Genomic DNA, 24,390 nt, shown 5'->3' with positions numbered 1-24,390 from the left:
TTAATAACAGCTTTTGTTTGCATTACGATCGATGAGAAAGATGTTACACAGAAATCACTTAACTATATTACGATCGTTGAGAAAGATGTTACACAGAAATCACTAAACTATATTACGATCGATGAGAAAGATGTTACACAGAATTCACTAAACTATATCAAAATATTTCAAAAAAAAAAAAAAACTAGTGAAAACCTGTTTTTTTGTGTGAAGATTTTGTGTTATTTTACGATTTTAAGTAATTTTTCGTTCAGAAAAAGGCAATTTATCGTAAAAAACTTGGGCTCTTCTACTTCCCCTAAGGGAAGTTTTTCATTTAGTTTAACATTTTTTAAATAAATCCACGTAAATATTCAAAAATATAGAAAAAGATTCTGAAAGAATTCACTGAAAATTTGTTTTTTCCAAGATTTTGTCTTTAATTAACATTTTTTTGAATAAACCAACAGAATCTAAATTATAACAAAAGGTTCTAAAAGAAATTAGTGAAGACCTGTTTTGTTCTGATCTTACTTTTATTTTAAGTAATTTTTCGTACAGAAAGTCATTTTGACTTAAAAAAGTCATAGGTTCTTTTGCTTCCCTCAGGTTTAGTTTAACATTATTTTGAATAACCCCTACAGAATCTACAAAAAATACAGCAAAAGATTTCAGAATATGTGTTTTAATATAAAAACTTCCAAAATATTTTATATTATTTTAAAAGCCTGCATTGGTTCATATAATCTAAAATTGATATGCTTTGTTTTTTCAAAACCCGCAACATACTAAAAGTACAAAAAACGAAAAATTTATATTTTGAAAAACTTTTCATGGTATTAGATATATGTGCGTGCGCTTGTGTACGCATATTTATAAATGTATATATAAAATTCAAAAAGATCTATATAATCAAAGCGAAAATTTTTGTAATTAGCGTTTTAATTTAGAAATCAATTAAACGTTCAAGATAAAAGTTATCAAATTAACAAAATAAAAAAATCTTTGAAAAACCTTCATCGCCAATAATTCTGAAATCTTATTTATTTCTTACCAAACATCAACAGAATAACGTCCTGTATTACTAAGATTATGCATTAAAGATTTAGCTTGTTCGTTTGATTTACCCCCTTGTATAATTGCTTCAATTAAAAGATTTTGCATTTCTTTCGCTATTTTTGCATCACCGCATACGTAAATATGCCCACCGTCTTTAATAAGTTGCCAAACTGATCCAAGATTTTCTTTTATTTTATGTGTTACGTAAACCTTTTCAGTTTGATCTCTGGAAAATGCAACTGATAATTTTGTTATAGCGCCGCTTTGAACATAACTAGACAATTCCTCGGCATAAATATAGTCTTCGGATTCTTTTCTGCAACCAAAATATAGGAAAGCCAAACCAAGGGACATCCCACTTTCTAACATCATTTGTCTCTCTTGGATAAAACCACGAAATGGAGCTAATCCTGTTCCAGGGCCAACCATCATTATAGGGGTGCGGCACTTGGACGGAAGTCGGAAAGTAGTTTGACGAACAAATAACGGAACTTTAAGATTTAGTTCCGAGCTAATTGATTTCAACCAATTAGTTGCCACACCCTTCTGTCGACGGCCAGTTGGTGCAATCCAGTCTACAACTACGGCAGTTATATGAATACGATCTTTTGATATCTTAGGAGATGATGAAATTGAATAGTAACGACACTGCAAACGTGGTAACATTTCCAAAACTAAATCAAAAGGAGGTTTGCACGATGGCAAATCCTCTAAAACACTTATAATATTACGATAACTGTTTACAATCCATTCATTGTAAAAATGTTTTCCATCTGGACTAGAATCGCATAACTTTTTCAGAATAGCTAAATCAGTTTCTGCTGTAGTGTATTGAATAAATTCCTGAAGAACATGAAGTTTAACTATGCTTGTAATGTCAACATAATAAAGAAGTGCATTTCTAATAGATGTTGGACAAGGAAATGGATGTTTTTTAGAAGCCTCTAAATCTATATTGTTTAATGAAAAGACATCTTCTAAATTAACACCGAGTAAGTCACCAAGTTTTTCAACAAGTTCTGTATCATTTGTAGGATAAACAGCAACATGATCGCCAGCTTCATACCTGATTCCTAAAATAAACATAAAGTAAAAAAAAATATCAATATTTGTAAACATTAATTGCACCATTGTGCGAAAAATATTGCGGGATAAATAGTGTTAATTGTATTATTGGTAACTTAGAAGATTTTTCCGTCAAGAAATTATTATTTATTATTACATGTTATCTACTTATTTACCTACTATAGTCGTAGGCGGCTTTGTAAACCAACGTGACGCTACGCGCGTTATATATTAATAAGCCTGATTTTAATTTATATCAAGGAGGTCTAATAGAAAATAAACCCGAAATCCGTTTAAATTCGTGGTACAGTCTTTGTAGTATAACTTTTTCAGCAGTAAGTCAAAATCGCCCCATGCGTTCGAAAAAAAAACACTTTAAAATGGAGTTTGTAAGCTTGTAATCGAAGTGCATTACTCTTTTAGAATTTGACTGCATAAGCTTTTAACAACTGTTCAAACTATCGTTTGGTATTCACAATAAAAACCACGGTTTAGGTAAAGTAAGCGTTTTATGAATATCTCGTTAGTAGGTATAAGTATCACATTTTTAAACTATTTCTATTAGGGGGCATCCATAACTTTATGGCTCTAAATCAGTGGTTTTACTGGGTACATATCCAGTAAAACCTCTGATTTAGAATACACTTTGAGGAGAGATAGAGAACGAGATACAAACCGCATACTCTGTCTTTAGCACCCTCCTCTTATACGCATTTGTACGTTTTTGGGTAACCCTCTCCTCCAATACACAAACTTTATGGAAGACCCCTTACTATTAGAACCTTATATTTTGCATCGTCGTTTAGCTATAGATTTGTTTCGTTCTTAAAGAACATTTTTTCAACAAGGAACATACATTTGTATGTTCCTTGCTAAAAAAACGTATTATATCTCTCCAGGATTTTATTTTATGTAGTAGTATTTTAGCCGAATTTAAAAACAAAGCCAGTATTTGAAATATAGGAATAAAAAACACCTTGTTGAAAATCCGGAAAAATACTATCAATCCTAATCTAGACATTCATTAGTTCAAATCTAGAAATTTATTATTAGTCATTCCAAATAACAATAAAATAACTCTAAATCAGCAAATATTAGCTGTCTGGACCCGCAAAATACGGATCTTGGTAAGTCTATTCCACACCAACCATTTCTATACATACACACATTATGGTCACCTTTAAAACAACATTTTTTAAAATTTTGTACTGAGAACTATAAATATGTTTTATATAACGGAATAAAACTGATTTTAAAAAACTTTTATATAAAAAATTATTTTAGGGGTGCCGCAAAACCGTGAACAGAATGACTATGAACGCTTTTTGAAAACTTCTGCATCATAGAAGAAAACTGTTTGCCTAATCGCTACCATTTTTTTTGTAAGAGAACATTATACTTTTCAGCTTTATGTAAAAGTTGTAAGCCTGATCAAAACTATGAAGTAAATACCTTAGTTTTCTAATTTTATACGAGTATATAAGTATTTCCGAAACGGGGTGAGAATGAGCAGTCGATTTGGGGTGACTTTAAACACTGCATATTGTTTTCATATCCTAGATTATGGCTATATTACAATAATACAATGGAGGAAAATACTGTTAAAGATCAAACAGATAACGAAAGTTTATTTTATATAGAAATATTTTATTTTTTATAGTTCAGTTCATGTGAAAAAATTAGCACACTCTGTTTAAAATCTAATTTTTTCAATATATGTGAAAAAATTAGCACACTCTGTTTAAAATCTAATTTTTTCAATATATTTACATGTATCACAATACTTACAAATCTATCTCACATTAAACTGAACTGTCACTATCCTCCAATTCCTCAAATGACTCACACATGCTGCATAAAAAGTCAATATTTTCAATATCGAGCTCATAATCATCATCTTTATCATAAATCACAACACTGCTTGCAACAATGGATTTGTGCCTAACCTTAGATTAAATTTTTACCGAGCCCTAGTGGTAAAGAACTGTTACGATGTCTTTACCACTAGGGACTTTACATTTTCCTGGAAGACACTTTGTAACCTCTGTTTTGTCCATAGGGTAGATCGCTGTTGGTCGAAATTCGCTAACCAAAGCTTCTGACCACAATGTATTTTTCAATCTATTTAAAAACGTAGGTAGGTGTTCTTTTGAGATCGCTTCTTTGATACGACTTTTTCCTCTTCACTTCAAAAGAATACTCCTTTACGACTGCTTTAATCCTCTAAATTCAGCAACATCTTGTGGTTGGCAGAGATGAGTTGCATTTAGGGGCATTGTTATAAACTTGATGATATGTCCAATTGTGGCTTCAATACTTTCAGGAGAAAAATGTAAACCAAGGTTATCCCCAACCAACAATGTTGTTCCGGCTTTTGAAATAGCAACTGGCAAGTATCTTTCCATAAACCATTTAGTATATGTTATACCATCAAACCACCCATTAGGGGTAATGTTGTAAACAGTTCCAGGTGGTCCACCTTGAGTACAACCCTGGTAAAGATTCTTTGCTTAAACAACCATAGGTAAAAACTCTCCAACAGCATTGCCAGAAAAGCTTAAACTGGTCAACTGCTTTGAATATTCTTGATTTTGTTTAACACGGTTCCCATGGCCATGACAAACAAAAAAATAATTCTGAGGGCAGCCAAAAATTATGATCCAACCATTATATTTAAGGCAAGTGAGTAAAAAAATCTCAATTTTCGGCTATATTTTATGTGCTGCTTCACCATTTAGTAAAACTAGTACTGGTGTCCATTTTCACACCGCTATTCATAGTCAACCCCGATCACGGTACCATTTACCAGGTCCCTAATATTTTAGAAAAAAAGGTCTTTCAAAAGTACTCAAAAGAAGCTTAATTAAACAGAAAGTTCAAAAATAATGTTTTATATAAAAAATTCATTTTAGAATTTATTGCCTAATAAATACGGTTTTTTAACTCAAAATTAAAAAAGTGCTTCAAGTTATTTTTATTTTAAATATGTTTATTTAAAATAAAAATAACTTGAAGCTATTTTAATTCTAAAAAGTTATATAGTTTTTAAGGATAACTATTTTAGAAAAAAATAAATAAAATGACATTTTTAAAGCCATTATGAAAGGTTCTAGCATGCTTGTTATGATACCTAGTAAATAAACCAATAAAGTATTGAGTAGAGTGAAGGACATATTATACAATATATACATATATATATAGTATATATAGTATATATATATATATATATATATATATATATATATATATATATATATATATATATATATATATATATATATATATATATATATATATATATATATATATATATATATATATATATATATATACGGTGTGTCCCAAAAATAACCGAACTTATCCATTGATAATTTGCTGCATGAAAAAAAAAAATTCATCCTCTTTTAAACGCACCTACATTCATGTAAATTGGATGACAGATGTGAAAGTTACAGCCATTTCAATAAAAGAAAAACGCATCCTAATGTTACAAAACAAAAATGGAACAAAGAGCAAATATAAAACTTTGTGTTAAACTTGAAAAAAAATTTGCTGAGACATACGAATTGATGAAAAAAGTTTATGGTGATGATTGTATGAGTCGTACTCAAGTTTACACGTGGTTTACACGATTTAAAAATGGTTGTGAGGATTTAAATGACAATCTGAGGCCAGGTTGTCCAGACGCTAGTAATTGTGCTGAATTGGTGGAAAAAGTCCGTGAAATCATTGGTATCGATGCAAATTTTACTACAAGAATGTTGGCTGAGGAATTAAATACAAGTAAAAACACTATTTGGAGAATTTTAACTCAAGATTTGGGTAAAATAAAAGTATGTGCGCGTTTTGTTTCACATGAGTTAAATGAAGACCAAAAAATCGCTCGTGTGGAGCATTGCAAAGACATTGTTGAAACTGTTGAAAACGATCCAGACTCTCTTGATTCGATCATAACTGGTGATGAGTCATGGTGCTTTAAATATGACCCTGAAACTAACCGTCAATCTGCTGAATGGAAGTCCAAAGGCGAGCCAAAACCAAAAAAAATGCGTTTCCAGAAGTCTTGAATCAAGACAATGTTGTTTACTTTTTATGATTCGAAGGGTATTGTCCACAAGGAATTTGTTCGAACTGTTAATGGAGAATAATATTTAGGCGTTTTAGATCGTTTGTGGAAAAGAATTTGTCGTGTTAGACCTGAATATCCAGCAGGAAAACAACTGTTTTTATTGCACAACAATGCAGCGCCTCACAAGACCAAAAAAGTGAATGAATTTTTGATGAAAAAAAGGATTTCTCTCATCAAACACCCTCCATATTCGCCTGATCTATCACCATGTGACTATTTTCTACTTCCAAAACTGAAAACCAAGATGAAAGGAGCATTTTATGATGATATCCCAGCCATTCAAGCAGCTATAACCGAGATGCTGAAGAACATTCCTTTAAATGACATAAAAAAATCTATGCATGCGCTGGTTGATCGTGCCAAACATTGTATTGAGTCTGATGGAACCTATTTTGAATAAATAATAACTTTCAATGATGATATAATGTGTGTTTTATTTTAACAACTACTTTCTCTATTAACAACTACTTTTACTATATACGGATTTTTAATATCAAAAGGAGGTTGCTGTTTATCTAATGCACCAAGTTTTGTTATTTCACCTTTAAATATTTAAATATGATGATATCCCAGCCATTCAAGCAGCTATAACCGAGATGCTGAAGAACATTCTTATAAATGACATAAAAAAATCTATGCATGCGCTGGTTGATCGTGCCAAACGTTGTATTGAGTCTGATGGAACCTATTTTGAATAAATAATTACTTTCAATGATTATATAATGTGTGTTTTATTTTATATCCAATAAGTTCGGTTATTTTTGGGACACACCGTGTATACTATATACTGTATATATAGTATATATATATATATATACTATATACTATATATATTTATATATATACATATATATATGTATGTATATATATATATATATATATATATTAATATATATATATATATATTACCATATATATATTAATATATATATATATATTAATATATATGTATATATATAAATATATATATATATATATATATATATATATATATATATATATATATATATATATATATATATATATATATATATATATATATATATAGTATATATATATATATTAATATATATATACATATATATATATATATATATATATATATATATATATATATATATATATATATATATATATATATATATATATATATATATATATATATATATATATACATATATATACACCGCGCAGTTTGACTATCAATTTCAATTTCACAATGAACTTTTATATGATGTTCTAGACTACTTTTAAGCAGAATCCAATCAGCTGTTTACATTTGTTTATAAACAAGGCATTTTTTTTATAACACTCCAGACTGTTTGAAGCAGATTCCAGTCAGCTGTTTACATTTGTTTATAAACAAGGCATTTTTTATGACTTATAAGCTTAAAAAAATTTTTTTTTATCGATCCAACTCAATAGACTGATTGATCTATATGACAAAAACAAAAAGAAACCATCTGATAAATTCACTGCAACACTTTCTCAGTTATTTGATGTCAACAACATTAATGGAGAATGGAAAAGCATATAGGACAAAGAGCTCTACCAGAGGCAAGTCAAGAATGGAAGAAAGATTGGTTATTTGATAGTCAAACAAGTCAAGTTACTAGAAAACAAAGAAGAGAGTTAAAGAGCAGGGAAATGATTGACAGAAGACTTGAAAAATTGTACGAGTCAGATTAGATTGTACGAGTCAGATTAGATTGTACGAGTCAGGAAAACATGAAGGTGGGAGAGAGCTCTAAAGGATTGAAGTATGGGGGAAAAAAAAGACATATAAAAGTTTTTAGAGCATGCTGAGACATATTCAGTAAAAAGATGCGAGTTTGCTGAATGACAAGTCAAGTGAGAATGAATTTTGGTTGATGGAACTAGACATGATAGTTTTTTTGAGCAGCAACCGTGAGTATTCGTAGAAAAGAGAGAAAGATGTAATCTTGCAATGATGGGAGAGATGCTCAAGCTGGGTAAATCAAGCTGGACAAACTGCGTTTACCATGCAATTTCGGATCTTGTCTAGCAGAGAAAGAGCATTATTAGAAAACAAACATTAAAAAACAGCATTTATTGTGTATAGAACGATGTTATTGTATTTTCAACAATTTGACAACATTATTTCATAAATGAATAAAAGATTTGTAAACGTATAGAATGGATAAATAAGAAATTTTTAGAAATAGAGAACAAAATAACTTGAATATTTTTTTATCAATGTTTATGACATATTTTTAAAAGAGAAATAATTATTTATATAAGTACAAAATTAATTTTTAAATAATTACCTGATTGATTTATATCAAATTCAATGTGCATACATGATCGATTTCCACCTTTATGCAATTCTCTATTAACAACTACTTTTGCCATATACGGATTTTTAATATCAAAAGGAGGTTGCTGTTTATCTAATGCACCAAGTTTTGTTATTTCACCTTTAAATATTTGACCCACAAAAGGCATTGGAAACTTCTAAATCATATTGATATACTGATCTTTAGTGCTTAGCTCTATTGTTATAAGTACTATTACTATTATCGTTAGTAATTATCATACCAAGTATCTCAAAAAATTTTTGGGGTTTCAATGCTTTTGAATTGTAATTTACCATATGCATCTTCTGTTAAAACTCTGTAAATCAAATACCAATAGAAATGCATTTTTTTTTTTGTTGCATGACACAAAACTCAAGATATTGTATCTCAATGTTTAGTTAAATATAATTTAAATAAAATTAGTTTAAACTTAGTTTAAATAAAGAAGGGTAAAAATAGTAGTGCCGAGTTGAATTGAACTTTAAATTTTCATAATTCCAAGTTTAGAGTCGTAGCACCAGTTCAGATTTTTGTATCTCCTGAAAACCACAATTTTTTGAAATACGTTGTAATGACTACACCAACATTATGTTATTATTATCATTTACTGATATATTATTATGTTAATCTGATATATAACACAATTATATTGATATAATAGTATCTATCAATACTTTTCAGTCAGTTTTTAACATTTAACAGCAATGAATGCATAAACATAGTTAAGTAATAAATTAATAACTTATTATTTTTATAACTATTATTGAATAAATATATTGTGCTGGAATGCTTAAAAATAACAACCTTACACCATGGTTACTGTAATATACATAGAGCTATTTTAAACAGTGTAACAAGAGTGTTCCCTAAAACTTTTTACACAGTCTCACAAGAGTGTTCTTTAAAAACTTTTTTCTTACTATTATTAATAAAGTTTTCTAATCAGTTTACTTACTATTAATAATGAAGTTTTTGAACCTTCAACAAACAAACTTCTAATATCTCATCGTTAGTGTAACAACTCTCAAGACAGATTTCCTTTTTTAGTATAACAACTCTCAAGACAGATTTTCTTTAGTGTAACAACAAGACAACTTCGATCCTCTTGTTTTACTGATTTCTTGTAAACAACAGAAAGATTTTATAATGTATGAGATGAAAGCAATAGATTGGTTATTAACATTATAACACAATGGTTTTATGGTGCATAAGATGGAAGCAATAGATTGTTTATTACAACAGAAAAGTTTTATGGTGCATGCGATAAAACTAGTGCTTTTGTTCTTGGATAAAAATCTTTGATATATCAAGAACAATGGTCTGGCATGCTGGTCTCCCCCATAAGATTAATTCATACTGTGTTTCTAGCAAAGTTTTTGAATTTCTGAGTTATTCCCATCTAATCATAGTATCAATGTATATTTCATGATTAACACACTCCTTTATTTTCAGTAACTTCTGGGGTACCAACAATTTTTATTCTTAGTCTAGTGTTGTTCCTCATCTATATTAAGTAGTCAGGTCAGGCTATCCTACTACTGGTAACCCCCTGCCTTGGGGCTCTTGGTTGAGTAAAGGCTAGAGATGGTGTCTCGATAAAAATACCCATCTTGGGCAGATTTTAAATGCATTCAGCTACTGTCTTGTAGAAGGCCTCCTAGGCAAAGACTTAAGGGGTAAACAGATTCTAACTGTTGGCCAGCCTGGCAACCCTTCTTCATCTATTAGGCTGGCTTATTAGTTTAGGATGTTAAATGCTGGATCTTCTTGACTCAATGCATGGGTTTTGCTTGTGTCTCTGTTTTTATGACTAGGCAACTCGTTCTATTATCTCCTAATGAGGGTACAGCTCTATAACTCAGTTTTATGGTTCTGAGGCCGGCTGGTAGTCAGGTTTCCCAAACTCTGAGGTAACTCAGAGAGGTTGATTCCATCAACAGCTGATAATATCAAATTATAAACAGTGTCATATTGGGCATGGATGGTGTCCTGTTTGTACTTTTGGTGTGCATTGCGGAGGCCACATTTGGAGGCCACATTTGGAGCCCTTTGTTACTGCTTAGGGTTTATTAATAGTAATGAGGCGATTGCTTGGGCTATTAAACAGTGTTCTGAGTATTATCTATGCTTTGAGTCAAGTTCTTCAATCAAATTTAATAATAAAGTAACAAAAACTGTAAAACACAAAAAACCATCATCATCACCAAGTTCTCTAAACCTATCATTCACTAATATTCGTGGTCTTCGAAGTAACTTTTCTTCTGTTGAGTTTTATCTGTTGCAAAGTTCACCAGACCTACTTGCTCTTTGTGAGACTAATTTGAGTTCAGCTGTCTCATCTTGCGATCTTAATGATCTTTTTTTAATGCTTGGCCTGGGCATTTACATTCATAAGAATTCACCCATTTGTCGTGAAACTAAGTTTAAATCCACAGACTATTCTTTCGTGTGCTTTCGTATAGCACTAATTCACTCTATTGTCTTTCTATTTGTTTATATCGCTCTCCTTCATCTCAAGACTGCACTCTTTTTGATGTTATTTCTAATCATATTGACCAAGCCCTCTCTCTTTATCCATCAGCTAATATAGTTGTTGTCGGTGACTTTAATGCTCACCACACTGAATGGCTTGGCTCTAATGTCAGTGATTCTGGCATTAAAGCCCACAACTTTTGCCTTTTACAATCCCTAACTCAAATAGTCATTTTTCCAACGCATTTACCCTTAAGTGTTTCTGATCACAGCTTGATCTCTCTAATACTAATATCTCATTATTTTTCATCAGCTGAATCCCCCTATTATTGTACCTCTTACAACTGCAGTAAAGCTGACTGGGATTCCTTATGATGATTTTCTTCATGATGGTCTTCGTGATTTTCTTCATGGTCTTTCCTGATGGTCCTTCATGATGGTTCTTCGTGATGGTCCTTCATGATGGTCCTTCGTGATGGTCCTTCATGATGGTTCTTCGTGATTTTCTTCATGATGGTCCTTGGGTAGAAATCTTTTGTCTTCCTGTCGAAAAATGCGCATCTTACATAACTACATAACTTAGTGGATTCAAGCTGGCATGGAACCTTTTGTTCCCTCTTGACGATTCCAGGTCAAGCCTCACTCTCCTCCATGGTTTTCCTCACACTGTGCTGCTGTGATTGTTAATCGAAACCGTTACTTCCATACTTATCAGCAAAACAAATCTCCAGAAAACAAATGTCTGTTTATTACTGCTTGAAACCATTGTAAAAAAGTTTCGCTTAACGCAAAAGCCTGCTATTCTCAGGTCATGAAATCTTGTATCTCATCTCAAAAATTAGGCTCTCGTGACTTCTGGAGAATCTTTAATAGTATTAATAATAAGGGCAAATCTTTAATTCCACCTCTCTTGTATGGTTTAGACTTTGTCACCTCACCTAAAGACAAAGCTGAATTGTTTGCTAAGAACTTTTCATTAATATTATCTCTTGATTCCACTGGGTGCGTTCTACCTGATATTGCCAACAAACAGGTTGATGAATTGCTTGACATTTGTATCTCTCCAGCTTCTGTATCTAAAGTGATTTCCTGCCTAGACTCTTCTACAGCTTGTGGCCCGGACAACATACCTGTTATAGTTTTGCAAAAGTGTTCTCCTGAGCTGTCATCAATACTTTCAAAACTATTCAACAAATGCCTATTAGAGTCTTGTTTTCCAGCCTGCTGGAAAGTGGCATCTATTATCTCTATTTTCAAAAAATCTGGAGAGCGCTCTGATTCGTCTAACTACCGCCCCATTAATCTTCTTCCTATCAAAAGCAAGGTTTTTGAATCTTTAACATTTAATCTCTCATCTTGAATCTAATAACTTACTTTCTGATCATCAATATGGATTTCGATCTTCTTGTTCATCCGCTGATTTGTTATTAGTAATAACCAATAGGCTTTATCGTGAATTAAATGAAGGAGGAGAGGTTAAGGCCATCGCTCTTGACATTTCTAAAGCTTTTAATAAAGTTTGGTATGCTGGACTTCTCCATAAGCTTTTTTCTTACGGTCTATCTGGTAACGCCTTTAAGATTATTGAATCTTTTCCAATCATTGTGTAAAAGTTGTCCTTGATGAACAGCACTCTTCTTTTTATTCTATAACTTCAAGGGTTTCTCAAGGTTCAATTCATGGCCCTATACTCTTTTTAATTTACATTAACGATCTTCCAGATATTCTCACATTTAAGGCGGCATTGTTTGCTGATGATACTACTATTTATTCTTGTTGTAATAAAAAACCAACACTCTCTGATTGCTTGGAGGGGGCATTTGAGCTTGAAAAGGATCACTTCTGATACAGCATTGGGCTCAAAGTGGCTGGTGAACTTTAATTCAGATAAAACTCATTTTTTTCAGCCAATCGTTATTGCAATAATTTAGATCTTCCTTTATTTATGAAGGGTGATGTACTCGATGAGTCATCTACTCTTCATCTTCTAGGATTAACTGTTACTTCCAATCTTTCTTGGAAACCATATATCAAATCAGTTGCAAAATTAGCCTCTGCTAAGGTTGCATCTCTTTATCGAGCTCGTCACTTTCTTACTCTGGATTCTATTCTCTATCTCTATAAATCTCAAATCCCGTCTTGTATGGAATACTGTTGCCATATCTGGGGATCTTCTAATGATGCCTTTTCTCTTTTAGACAAGGTGCAAAAATGCATTGCAAACATAGTTGGACCTGCTTTTGCAGCCAACCTCCAACCATTATCACATCATCGTAATGTTGCTTCTCTTTCTCTTTTCTACAAATACTATAATAGGCACTGCTCTAAAGAGCTAGCGTCTCTTGTGCCATCTACTAAAATTCATTCTCATGTTACTCGTCATTCAATTAAGTCTCATCCTTTTTCTGTGACTGTTCCAAAGTGCTCCAAAACGCTTATTCGTCTAGTTTTTTTCCTCGAACATCAGCTCTTTGGAATTCGCTTCCTTCATCTTGCTTTTCTGATTTATATAATTTGCAATCCTTTAAGCGTCTGTCAATCGTTATCTTGCTCTGCAATCTTCATCTTTTCTCTTTCAGTAACTTCCAACTTTAATTAGTAGCTGCTTGCAGCCTTATTGGAAGCGAAGATGTTTAAAAAAAAAAATATTATTTTGATTATCTTACCTTTAATGTGTCTCTATTTAGTAACCCTCAGAATTAGGAAAAATGAGGTCGTTTATTAATTGCCGACCTCAAGCTGTTAGGGGTCAGCATCAGATTGGCAAAAAAATTTGACACAAAGGGGTTATTATAAAACTTAACCACTTTTAGGTCGACAGTTAGGTCAGCATTGCTGATAGCCATCCTTAATTCCGAGTCTGATTTAGTGATGAAACAGCTATTTTAATCCTGAAAAAAACAATTACTTTTTGCTTAGAACAGGCATATTACATTATGAAAATATTAAATTATGTGCGCAGTAATCCATTTTTAGGTAGAACTGTGACTGATTAAATGTTATCATTTGTAATTGAGTAAATCTTAGCTGAAATATAGTTAATCTTCATAATAATTACTATATATATTTAAACATTGTTACAATGTTGTAACTGTTATAATACTTTTATTAATGCTTTTAATAATTTTTATGTTAATTCAGTTCATATAATTATATACATTGAGTTATTTAAAAATTAAAAGGGAGACTAACCTACACCCATTATTATTATTCTAATATCGCTCATAGAATTTCACTAATTTAAATACTTTTTGTGAAGAAGATATGGGAGTTTACTTTGTTTATTAAAAGGATATGTTAATCCTTAAGAAGATTTTCTTTGTTGAAATAGAAAAATTGTTATATAAAAGTATAACAGACAAAACTAACATATTTGACATACCTACCTTCCCGAGATTAGTTTTCCTTGACCAATTTTGCTTTGTAAATAAATATAGTCTTAATGAGAGCATTGAATTTTTATTATATTTCAAAAAATGTTACACAATCGTCATCTATGTTAGAGATAAAAACAATGCCACCTTAGATGTGAGGGTTTTGGGAGATTGTTAAAGTAAATTACAAAAAATTATAGGGTCAAGGATAACAGGTGAACAGTAAAATTTGAGATTTTTTTAACGGTGTTTATTTTTGAATTTTTTTTTGTGCACTGATTCATTTATTGTTTCTATTTTAGCCCACTCTCTGTAGCTGCTGCTGGCAAAGTTATATGAAAATATTCTTACTATTCTGTAATCTACATCAAAATGAAGCGTGAAAGTTTGATTGATCGTGTGTACAGTTATTGTGATTCGCATTTCAAGGAAGGTAGAAAAGTCGTTGTGGATCATTTTATGAAAGAAAATCACCCAAGAGCAAGCATTTACTGATACATTTCAATGTGGGAAAAAGGCAAATTAAAACTTTGTGTTTTGTTGGTTCTGGTCGAAAAGCTAAAATAATGACTAAAACCAATATTACCAAGTTGAAAAGCATGATTGATGGTCGTTCTGGCATTTCCACCCGACAAATTGCTTGAAAGATCAAGTGCAGATGATCTCATGTTGTGTATAGAATTCAGCAACACACAAAATTGTTTACCAAAAAAACAGACCATTACAGCCCGTACTCAAATACGGGCTGTAATGGTCTGTTGATCAAGTGTCCAAGTTACAAACATGTTGTGGCAGATTATGTAGAAAATTTTATAGGTGTGATTAAATAATTGATGATGAATCATACTTCACATATTCTCACTCTGATAAGAACTCAAACTTTGGGTATTGTTCAAGCAATCCAAAAGCAGTTTCTTGTGGTGTGAAATACAAGTCCAAGGCAAAGTTTGAAAAAAAATTGCTTGTATGGTTAGCAATTTCACCTCGAGGCATCTCAACACCCTATTTTGTTCCTTCGGGCCTTGCTGTCAAACAAAATGTGTATTTGACAGAGTGCATTATCAAAAGACTGATGCCTTTTATTAAAAAATATCATCCTGAGAGTAATTTTGCGTTTTGGCTTGACTTGGCTTCGGCCCATCATGCTAAATCAGTGACAAGCTACTTGATCTTAAAAATTATCACTTTTGTACAAAAAGCCGATAATCCTCCTGCAGTGCCTGAACTTTGTCCAGTTGAGAACTTTAGGTCAATTTTGAAGGGAATGGTTTATAAGAACAATTGGCAAGCTACTTCAGTTGATAAATTAAATCAAGTATTGTTTGAAGAAAGTAGATGTAAATGCTGTACAGAATATGTGGGGAGGGTTGTATCGAAAGCTTGATTTTGTAATACGAAATGGTGAAACAAGTCTATTGCAACTTCAAAAATAAATTATTTGATTATAAATCTACGAACTGTTTTTTATTTTATCAAAAAAAAATATTGATCCACTGCAAAGTTAGAGCGTTTCAAAAAAAACCTCAAATTTTACTGTTCACCTGTTATATATATATATATATATATATATATATATATATATATATATATATATATATATATATATATATATATATATATATATATATATATATATATATATATATATATATATATATATATAGTTTTGCTTTGTTGTTGCATAATATGTTATTTAAGGAAATCTTGAGGTAATCAATTTCTTGTAAGAGATGTTTTTGAGAGCAGATTTGTTTTGCTCTACATAAAAATCCTTTAAATACGCCAGTGGTTATGCTTGGGTTGATGTTGGAGTTTTGTTTTATTTGAACATTAGAATAAAATTGAAAATTGAAGGTTGTGTTGATTTGATGCCCTGTTGTCCTAAAGGCATAGAAAGCATGAATATACTGGTGTACTCACTATGTAGGTCAAGAAAGAAACCAATTAGCTTTTAGTCTCTTTGTACATCCCATTGATACTTGTTGTAGTTTATTTTCTCGAACAAAAATTTGACATCATTATAATCTTCCTTCAAATGCGTTGAGTGAGCCACAGGTATAGAAGGATATTGGCTCCCATTATGTAAAAGAACACCTTTGAAGCTTTGCTCTATAAACAACTGACATGCTCTAGGTTCATGCAAGAACCTAATTTCTCTAAAAAAAACCATCAGCATCCCAGCAGAAACACAAGCAATCCGATACTTCGTAAAAGTGAGAAAAAGTAAAAGACTTTTCCTTTCTTTGAAACCTTACACATTAAATCCAATAAGCACTATTGTTTCTGACTGAATGGTAATATTTCAACTCCAGACTTTGATAAATCAAAGTCAGGAGTTGAAATCTGGTCACACACCAAATCATTCATTTCGCTTTAGGAAAATGTGGCTGTTTGAAAAGTGATGGACATCATTCTTCAGATTTATCTGTATATATATCTTTATGAGTAAGATTTGATGAGGAAGTTGGAGGAACGGAAACTAGCAGCTGTTAATTGTGGAACTGGTGCAAATGATAACTTAATATCAGAATATGTTAGCTTTGATTTATTCGTAATTTTTTTACCATACAGAAGTAACAGTCTGGAATGTGATTTGTTGGTTCTCTCCACATGCAAGGAATTGCAAATGACATATTTTTTTTTTATCTCACCATAGCCAGCCCTCCAAAGCTGATCTGCAAGTTTCAATGACACCTGAGAAGCCCATTTCTTGTCCTGATTTGGATCCCAAAGTATATCCAGCATACTATGACAGCAGCATATTTGGTTCATAGCTTATTCCCACATCATAATTGATGTTTTACGTATTTTGGCCCAATATAGTAACCACAAATATAACAAAACGTGTCTGCAGATTTTAATTTTGAGAAAATGACATAATTATGTTAAACAATATCTAAAACAGAAAAGACCAGACGCTAGTAAAAAAACTGTGCTATGAAAAAAACTGTTTCATCGAAAAAAAAAAAAAAAAAAAAATTAAAGCAATCTCAGTAAAATCCTAAAGATAAATCTTAATGTCAAAATAACAAGAGATGCTAGACAAAAGCTAATATAATATTTGAATTCAGATGGTTACTATAGTTACAGTTAGTTTGATATTCAGTGCAGAGACTTCCGGAATGGCGGACACTATTTTATAACGAATTTTATAAATAAAATAAAGAAAGATAAAAAAAAAAATAAGAAAAATAAAAATAAAAGGAGTGAAGAATAGAAAAAGAAAGAAATAAAAAAGCAAAAATCATAAACAAAAAATATAAAAACCAAACCCAAACAAATTAACAAAAGAAAAAAAAACAAGAAAAAAAAAAAAAGAAAGCCAAAAAACCAAAGTTAAAAGAAAAAAATATTCGAAAATGGAAAGAAACTAAAAAAAATTAAATAAAATATAATAATTGCTCCATTTTTAAGAAAAGAATAAGAAAAATATTTAAATTTTATTAATTTTGAGGGACGATATTTGTTTGATGGATAATTATATATATAAATAAAATATTTAAAAAAAAAAAAAAATGAGTATCCTCCTCGACTGTAGTGGCCCCCCTCGGGCCTTGGGGAGGTGAATAATCTAAAAAAAAAAAAAAAAAAAAAAAAAAAATTATGATATGATTTTCATTTTTATTTGAATATTTTCATTTATTATGAAAACTCAACAAGTTTTTATTTGTGAGTGTTATTAAAAATTCATTGTTTGTTTATTTATTGTTATTTTTTAATGAAATATTTATATTACTTTTATTAACTTTATTATGATTATTGATATTAAGATTGATTATATTTATTAAATCATTGTTACGTTTTGTCAGTGCATAATATTCAATTGTTGTTTTAAAATTAATATTGTTTTATTATTATATAATTTTCTTATTATTTTTATAATGGTTAATTTATCATCATTATTATCATTATTATTTGTATTATTAATACTATTTCATGGTATTTACTTAAGATTAGTTTTTAACTATTTGTAAACGACCTTGATTGTAAGATCTTTTATATATTGATTGAGTTACAAATTACTATAGAAAACTTCTAAAAGTGACATTTCTAATTTGTTTTTGCATTGTGTTATCATATTTGCAAGGATTTTTAGACCCTTCTTTTTTGTTTTAAATTCTTAATCAGGTAATTCAAAAATATAAACAAAAACTTTGCAATGTTTTTTACGAAATGAAAAATCTTTAAAAAAAAAGTTCTATACAATTATTGCATTATAAAAGATTTTATTCAGAGTTACATTTTATACAAGGTTTTATTCAGAGTTACATTAGTTTTATTAAAATATGACTCTGTACAATTAAGTTCTGTTTTCACTGAATTTTAAGAGTGATTTAATAATTACAATTGAATTTGTTTGAAACATGACATGAATATTAAAATATGACTCTGTACAATTAAGTTCTGTTTTCACTGAATTTTAAAAGAGTGATTTAATAATTACAATTGAATTTGTTTGAAACATGACATATAAAGTCATATACTGTTATTAGACATTACAATCGTAATAAAAAAAGATTATATACGAAAATACAATACAGTCTTATCTTTGATAACAATAAAGTTGCAGATGATAAATTAGTTTCCATGGCGACATTTTGATATTAGCTTATTTTATTTATTGCATAGTTTTAAATATAAACAGTTAAACAGAGATTATAATATTTTTCTCCTGGTGTAAATGGCTGCACACTATAAATCGATTTCTACATAAAAATATGATTCTGAAAGTTCTGTAGAATTTCCTTTCATACTTAATTGAATTTTTATGTTCATACCAGCAATCTTTGAATGTGTACTCCACTATACCAGCAATCTTTGAATGTGTACTCCATTATACCAGCAATCTTTGAATGTGTACTCCATTATACCAGCAATCTTTGAATGTGTACTCCATTATACCAGCAATCTTTGAATGTGTATTCCATTATACCAGCAATCTTTGAATGTGTACTCCATTATACCAGCAATCTTTGAATGTGTACTCCATTATACCAGCAATCTTTGAATGTGTACTCCATTAAGCCATTAAAGTCAAAACCGTTATCCTGTAGTATTATTACAGATGTTCTGTTCCATTACAGATGTAAATTATATTTTTATTAAAACACACCTTGCAGAGGGCATTGTGAAATTTGCCAGCAGTTATACATTAGAACAATTAGAAAGGAAACATTCAAAATTTTTAATTATGTGTGTTGTTAATGTTAATATTGTTAATATTTTTAATTGTGTGTGTGTTGTTAAATAGTGATATTAGGAAGACAGTATTAGCTGACTCTTAAGTTATTACTTTTAAAATTTTTGCAGAACTTGTGTGTTTTCGGAAATTGCTTCTCAGTTATTTAGAATTGAAGATCAAATCTTGAATTAAAAATATCAATAAAAGTATTATAACAATATCAATTACAATATTGTAACTATATTGATATATATAGTAATTAGTGTGAAGATTAACGTTATTTTATTTCGGCTTTTAGAAAATGAAAACATTTAATCAATCACAACATTAGAAACTCTACTTAAAAATGAATTAATGCGCACAATGCATAGTTTTACACAATCAAATTGGGTTTTCCCTTCATATTTGGTCTGCATTGGTTATAAAAAACGTTTGCTGTAGCAACTTTTTGTTTTTTGTTCAATGTATTGTTAAGTGTTTGAGTTAGAATAAACAAGCATAATAAAAATAGAAATTAAGTGAAGCGAACTTTATATAAGCGAGATGAATGTTTGTCTTAGTAAATAAGTAATCAATTTTTTTTATATAGGGCACTAAGTAGTACACTAAGTAGTAACACTAAGTACAATATAATCCAACATAGTTAAATTTTGATAGATTTAAATTTTTTATTTATTTTATCTTTAATTTATTAATAAATTCAGGAAATCATTTTAAAAATGTTATTCATATTTTTAACTTTTTTATACATTGTTTATAATAATTTACATTTCTAATTCAAGAAAGTATTTTAAAATGATTAATATATATCTTTTAGATATATATGAAATGGAAATTAAAAACTTGATTCTTATATTTTCGTTTAACTGCCAAAGAAGAAACCCCTGCATTTTAAAATTGTTTTAAGTTTTTTGAAAGAAACTTTTTTTATTGACGCCAAATATAAGTGCATTAATCAAATATAAGCGCATTAATCAAATATAAGCGCATTAATCAAATATAAGCGCATTAATCAAATATAAGCGCATTAATCAAATATAAGCGCATTGATCAAATATAAGCGCATTAATCAAATATTTTTGTATTGACGTCAAATATAAGCGCATTAATCAGACCAAATTTATAAAATAAAAATAGCCAAAGAGCCGGAAATTTCCTTCACGAGAAACAAAATGGCATTAAAAATTATGAAGTTTTTTGTTAATATCTCATTCAATAATTTGTTTTGGAAAGTTTAATTAATATTTAATTTTTTTCCGATGTTTATCTATGATACAAACACAACTTGTTTTGGCATCTAACACAACAAATTTGCTTGAAAAATTAGACTTTATCGCATTTGTCCCATCAAATTGTGACCCACTTGATGTTATTTATTTGGATTTTGCAAAAGCCTTTGATTCAGTTCCTCATAAAAGATAACCTGTCAAATAATAACTGGAAACAGTAACTGGAAAGCTGATAAAATGGATTATAGCATTTTGTAAGTGGTAGAAAACAATGAGTAAAAACTAAAAATATTTTTTCTACATGGATGTTAGCTCATAGCAGCATGCCCCAAGGATGAGTTTTAGGAGATTTGATATTCATGGTATATATAAATGAACAGGAACTAAGCTAGAAAGAGATTTTGGTGTACATTTCTTAAACAATTTAAAATAGAAAATCAATATAGATATGTGCAAATCAAAAGCTAATGCTGTAATAGGTAAATAGGTATTAAAAAAATATTTCAGCTATACAGTCTATAAAATGCTTAGAACACTTTATCTCACATTCATCAAACAAGTAATCGAATTTACAGAACCAGTATGGTCACTATACCTAAAAGGTGATATTAAAGATGTGAAAAGAAGACAACACAGAGTAACAAGATTACTACCAGTCTTTAAAAAGATTTCATATGAAGAAAGATCAAAAATAGAACAATAATAAACATTATTAAACAACATAAATATTAATAAACAACATAAACAAAAATAAACATTATAACTTATGAAACAAGAAGAAAAAGAGGAGATCTAATACAATTATTTAAGATTTTGAATGAATATGAAAAAGTAAAACTTTTGAAAAAACCAGTTTTTTTAAATAGCAGAAGAACACAAGAAAATGCAACCCAAAACAAAATTTTTTAACAAACAGATCAGCAAATAATGGAACAATCATAAAAAAACAGTTCAAGCAGAAAACAATGATAAATTCAAAGCTGAAATAGATTTAACAATGACCGATTTGGAGAGATTGGAAAGGAGAAACAAACTGTCATAGTTTCACTGGTTTTCCAGTTACAGCAAAAAAAAATACTACTACTAAAAACAAAATTTTTATTTATTAAAGTGTTTTTTCTTCAGGTTGAGCTCTTTTCATTAAAAGACAAGTTTCTTAGCAAAGCTTACAATTATTGACTACAATTCAAGACTTAGCATTAAAATAGCAAATTTTATTTTCTTACCTCAAGTTTAAAATCTCTTGATGCAGTTTGTGAAAGTCCAATATTTTTGCAACCATAAAAATTGCACACATTCTCCCAAAATTTATCTCTCCATATTAAAAAATCTTCTTCAATGTTTGAGTCATCATCTCCTTCCCCTCTGTCAACAACACGATTTCCACCTAACTCTTCTAGACGTTTGTCAACATATCTTCCAAAAAATTGATAATGTTCATAGGTTTTATTTCCAAGTGAAAACACAGTAAAGTTTAAACCTTAAAATAATGTTCATAAGTTTTATTTCCAAGTGAAAACGCAGTAAAGTTTAAACCTTAAAATAAAATTGACAATGTTCAAAGGTTTTATTTTTAAGTCGAAATATGGTAAAATTCTTTAAATAAAAGAAAAATTTTATTGAACAAATATGATGGTTATGACATTAAAAAAGCAATATTCTATAAAAATTATTTTTACCACATAATTATTATAATATATTAATTAAAAAAACAATTACAATATACTAATCACTTATGTGTTGTTTTTTTTACCAAAAAACAGTAAAGTGTTTTATAATATTTTAAATGTAGTGCATAGCTATTGTAACTTTGATTTAAACAAATATTAATAATAAAAAATACTAATGTGTGAAATAAATTACTTTAAGAGATTATTATATATTATATTTGATATTTTTGTTAAGTAATTATAATTGATTTCCAATATAAGGATAAATTACAAAATAATTAACTAAAAATATACTTTAAAAGAGAAAATAATTACAAGACAAGAGACCTGAAAAAATATATATATATTTACATTACCATGACCATTTACTAAATTGTATTTTTTATTTATCTATTTTATTATTTATCTACTACTATTTATTTTATATTTATATTTATAACATAAATATTTATATAAGTATTTTTATACACTTGTTATTATCATATTTTATTTATTTTATTATAAAATATCATTAGTTAACAAAAACTTGTTGCTTTAATACGCTGATTCAATACATCAATTTTTCTTTGAGATAAAAAAGATGATTTTTGATTTTAGGCAATATTTGATGCAGGTTATTAAATTAAAAGTTACAGTTACCTATAACTGGTAAAAAAAATAATTGAGATGATTTGATATTATTTATGTATGATATTAATATCTCTTGCAATTATATTGCTTATATATTTAATATGATCTCTCTAAGACGAATTTTTACCAATTAAAACACTAAGAACTTGTTTCTAAAAAAATGCTTATTTTTGATATTGTTTATGAATAATATTGGTAAAGATGCTGGAGTATATTGAAACTTTTGTTTAAAATAAAATAAGGAAAACTAATCAATAGTGTTTAGAGTCAGTTGGCAATAAGCTAGTTTAATATTTGTTCTATTTCAATGTTTCTTACTTTAAAGAGAAGCTAATGTTATTGTTAGCATATAAGTCATCAGTAAACATGTGAGTAAACATGACATTAAACATTACAGTTTTTGATTCTTTATACAGATATTAATTAGCATATTAATTAAAATATGATTTAAAATAACAAAGGATTCAAAATTAAGACTTGTGGGACCCTGCATAGTATTGTAAAACTCTTTGTAACTGATAATATTTTTGAAGCTGATAACATTTTTAAAGCTGATAACTAGTTGCATAATTACATGTTCCATATTTTGATCAAAAACTATATTGGGAGAATTTTTCTCCATTAGGCAATGCAAAATGTATAATATACTAAAAAAAAAAGGAGAACAATGTAGGACCATATGGATTTTAGTCTTCTCACATAAATAGAGCATCAAATGTAAGGTTAAAAAGTAAAGACAAATTTGACCTAAAAATACTTGTTTGGATTGCATTCTTAACAAAAGGAATCTCTCAAAAGGAACATTACGTCGGGCCAAGCAGTCCGAAAATGTTTTAAAATTAGCGATCGACCCGAAACAGAAAAAAAGCCGAAACTGAAATAACCTGTAATTTCGGAAACCAACATTTCGGCAAATATTTTACTGAAACTGACATTTCGGCTAGTCAAAATTAATTTCATTAAAAAATATTTATTTAAAAAAATGCAATTTTACATTTGTTGTTTTTTTATACTTGTATTATGTTAGAATTGATTACGCGTGTATTACAAATTAAGATTTAATACATAAGTTATCAATATAAGTTAATAGCAAAGGTTAATAACTGGCAGATTTTCTCTGAAAACAAGATTTTTTCGAGATATTTTGTGAAAATTCTGAAAATTTTTCTAAAAATTCTCAAAACATATTGTGAGAACTCTCAAAAATAACTGTTTTTCAAAATTAGATAAAAATTTAAAATCTTTTAAATTTTTTGGATTTCAGTATGTTTTTCAACCGAAAT

At 29.2% G+C, this 24,390-nt stretch overlaps 1 protein-coding gene across 1 annotated transcript in view; it reads right to left on the bottom strand.

Moving 5' to 3' along the window:
* Positions 1–648: 648 nt before the first annotated feature.
* Positions 649–24,390, bottom strand: part of LOC136092183 (NADPH--cytochrome P450 reductase-like) — a 39,893-nt gene continuing 16,151 nt past the window's right edge. The window contains exons 3-5 of the mRNA XM_065819920.1: positions 22,034–22,287; positions 8,521–8,707; positions 649–2,111 (exon numbers count right to left, since the gene is read on the bottom strand). Coding sequence (XP_065675992.1) covers positions 1,030–2,111; positions 8,521–8,707; positions 22,034–22,287 — 1,523 coding nt within the window. The 3' untranslated portion in view covers positions 649–1,029. The remainder of the gene's footprint in view (positions 2,112–8,520; positions 8,708–22,033; positions 22,288–24,390) is intronic.

The sequence above is a fragment of the Hydra vulgaris genome, chromosome 15 (genome assembly GCF_038396675.1).
Source record: "Hydra vulgaris chromosome 15, alternate assembly HydraT2T_AEP".
Taxonomy (NCBI): domain Eukaryota; kingdom Metazoa; phylum Cnidaria; class Hydrozoa; order Anthoathecata; family Hydridae; genus Hydra; species Hydra vulgaris.
This window is presented reverse-complemented; position numbering and strand designations above follow the sequence as displayed.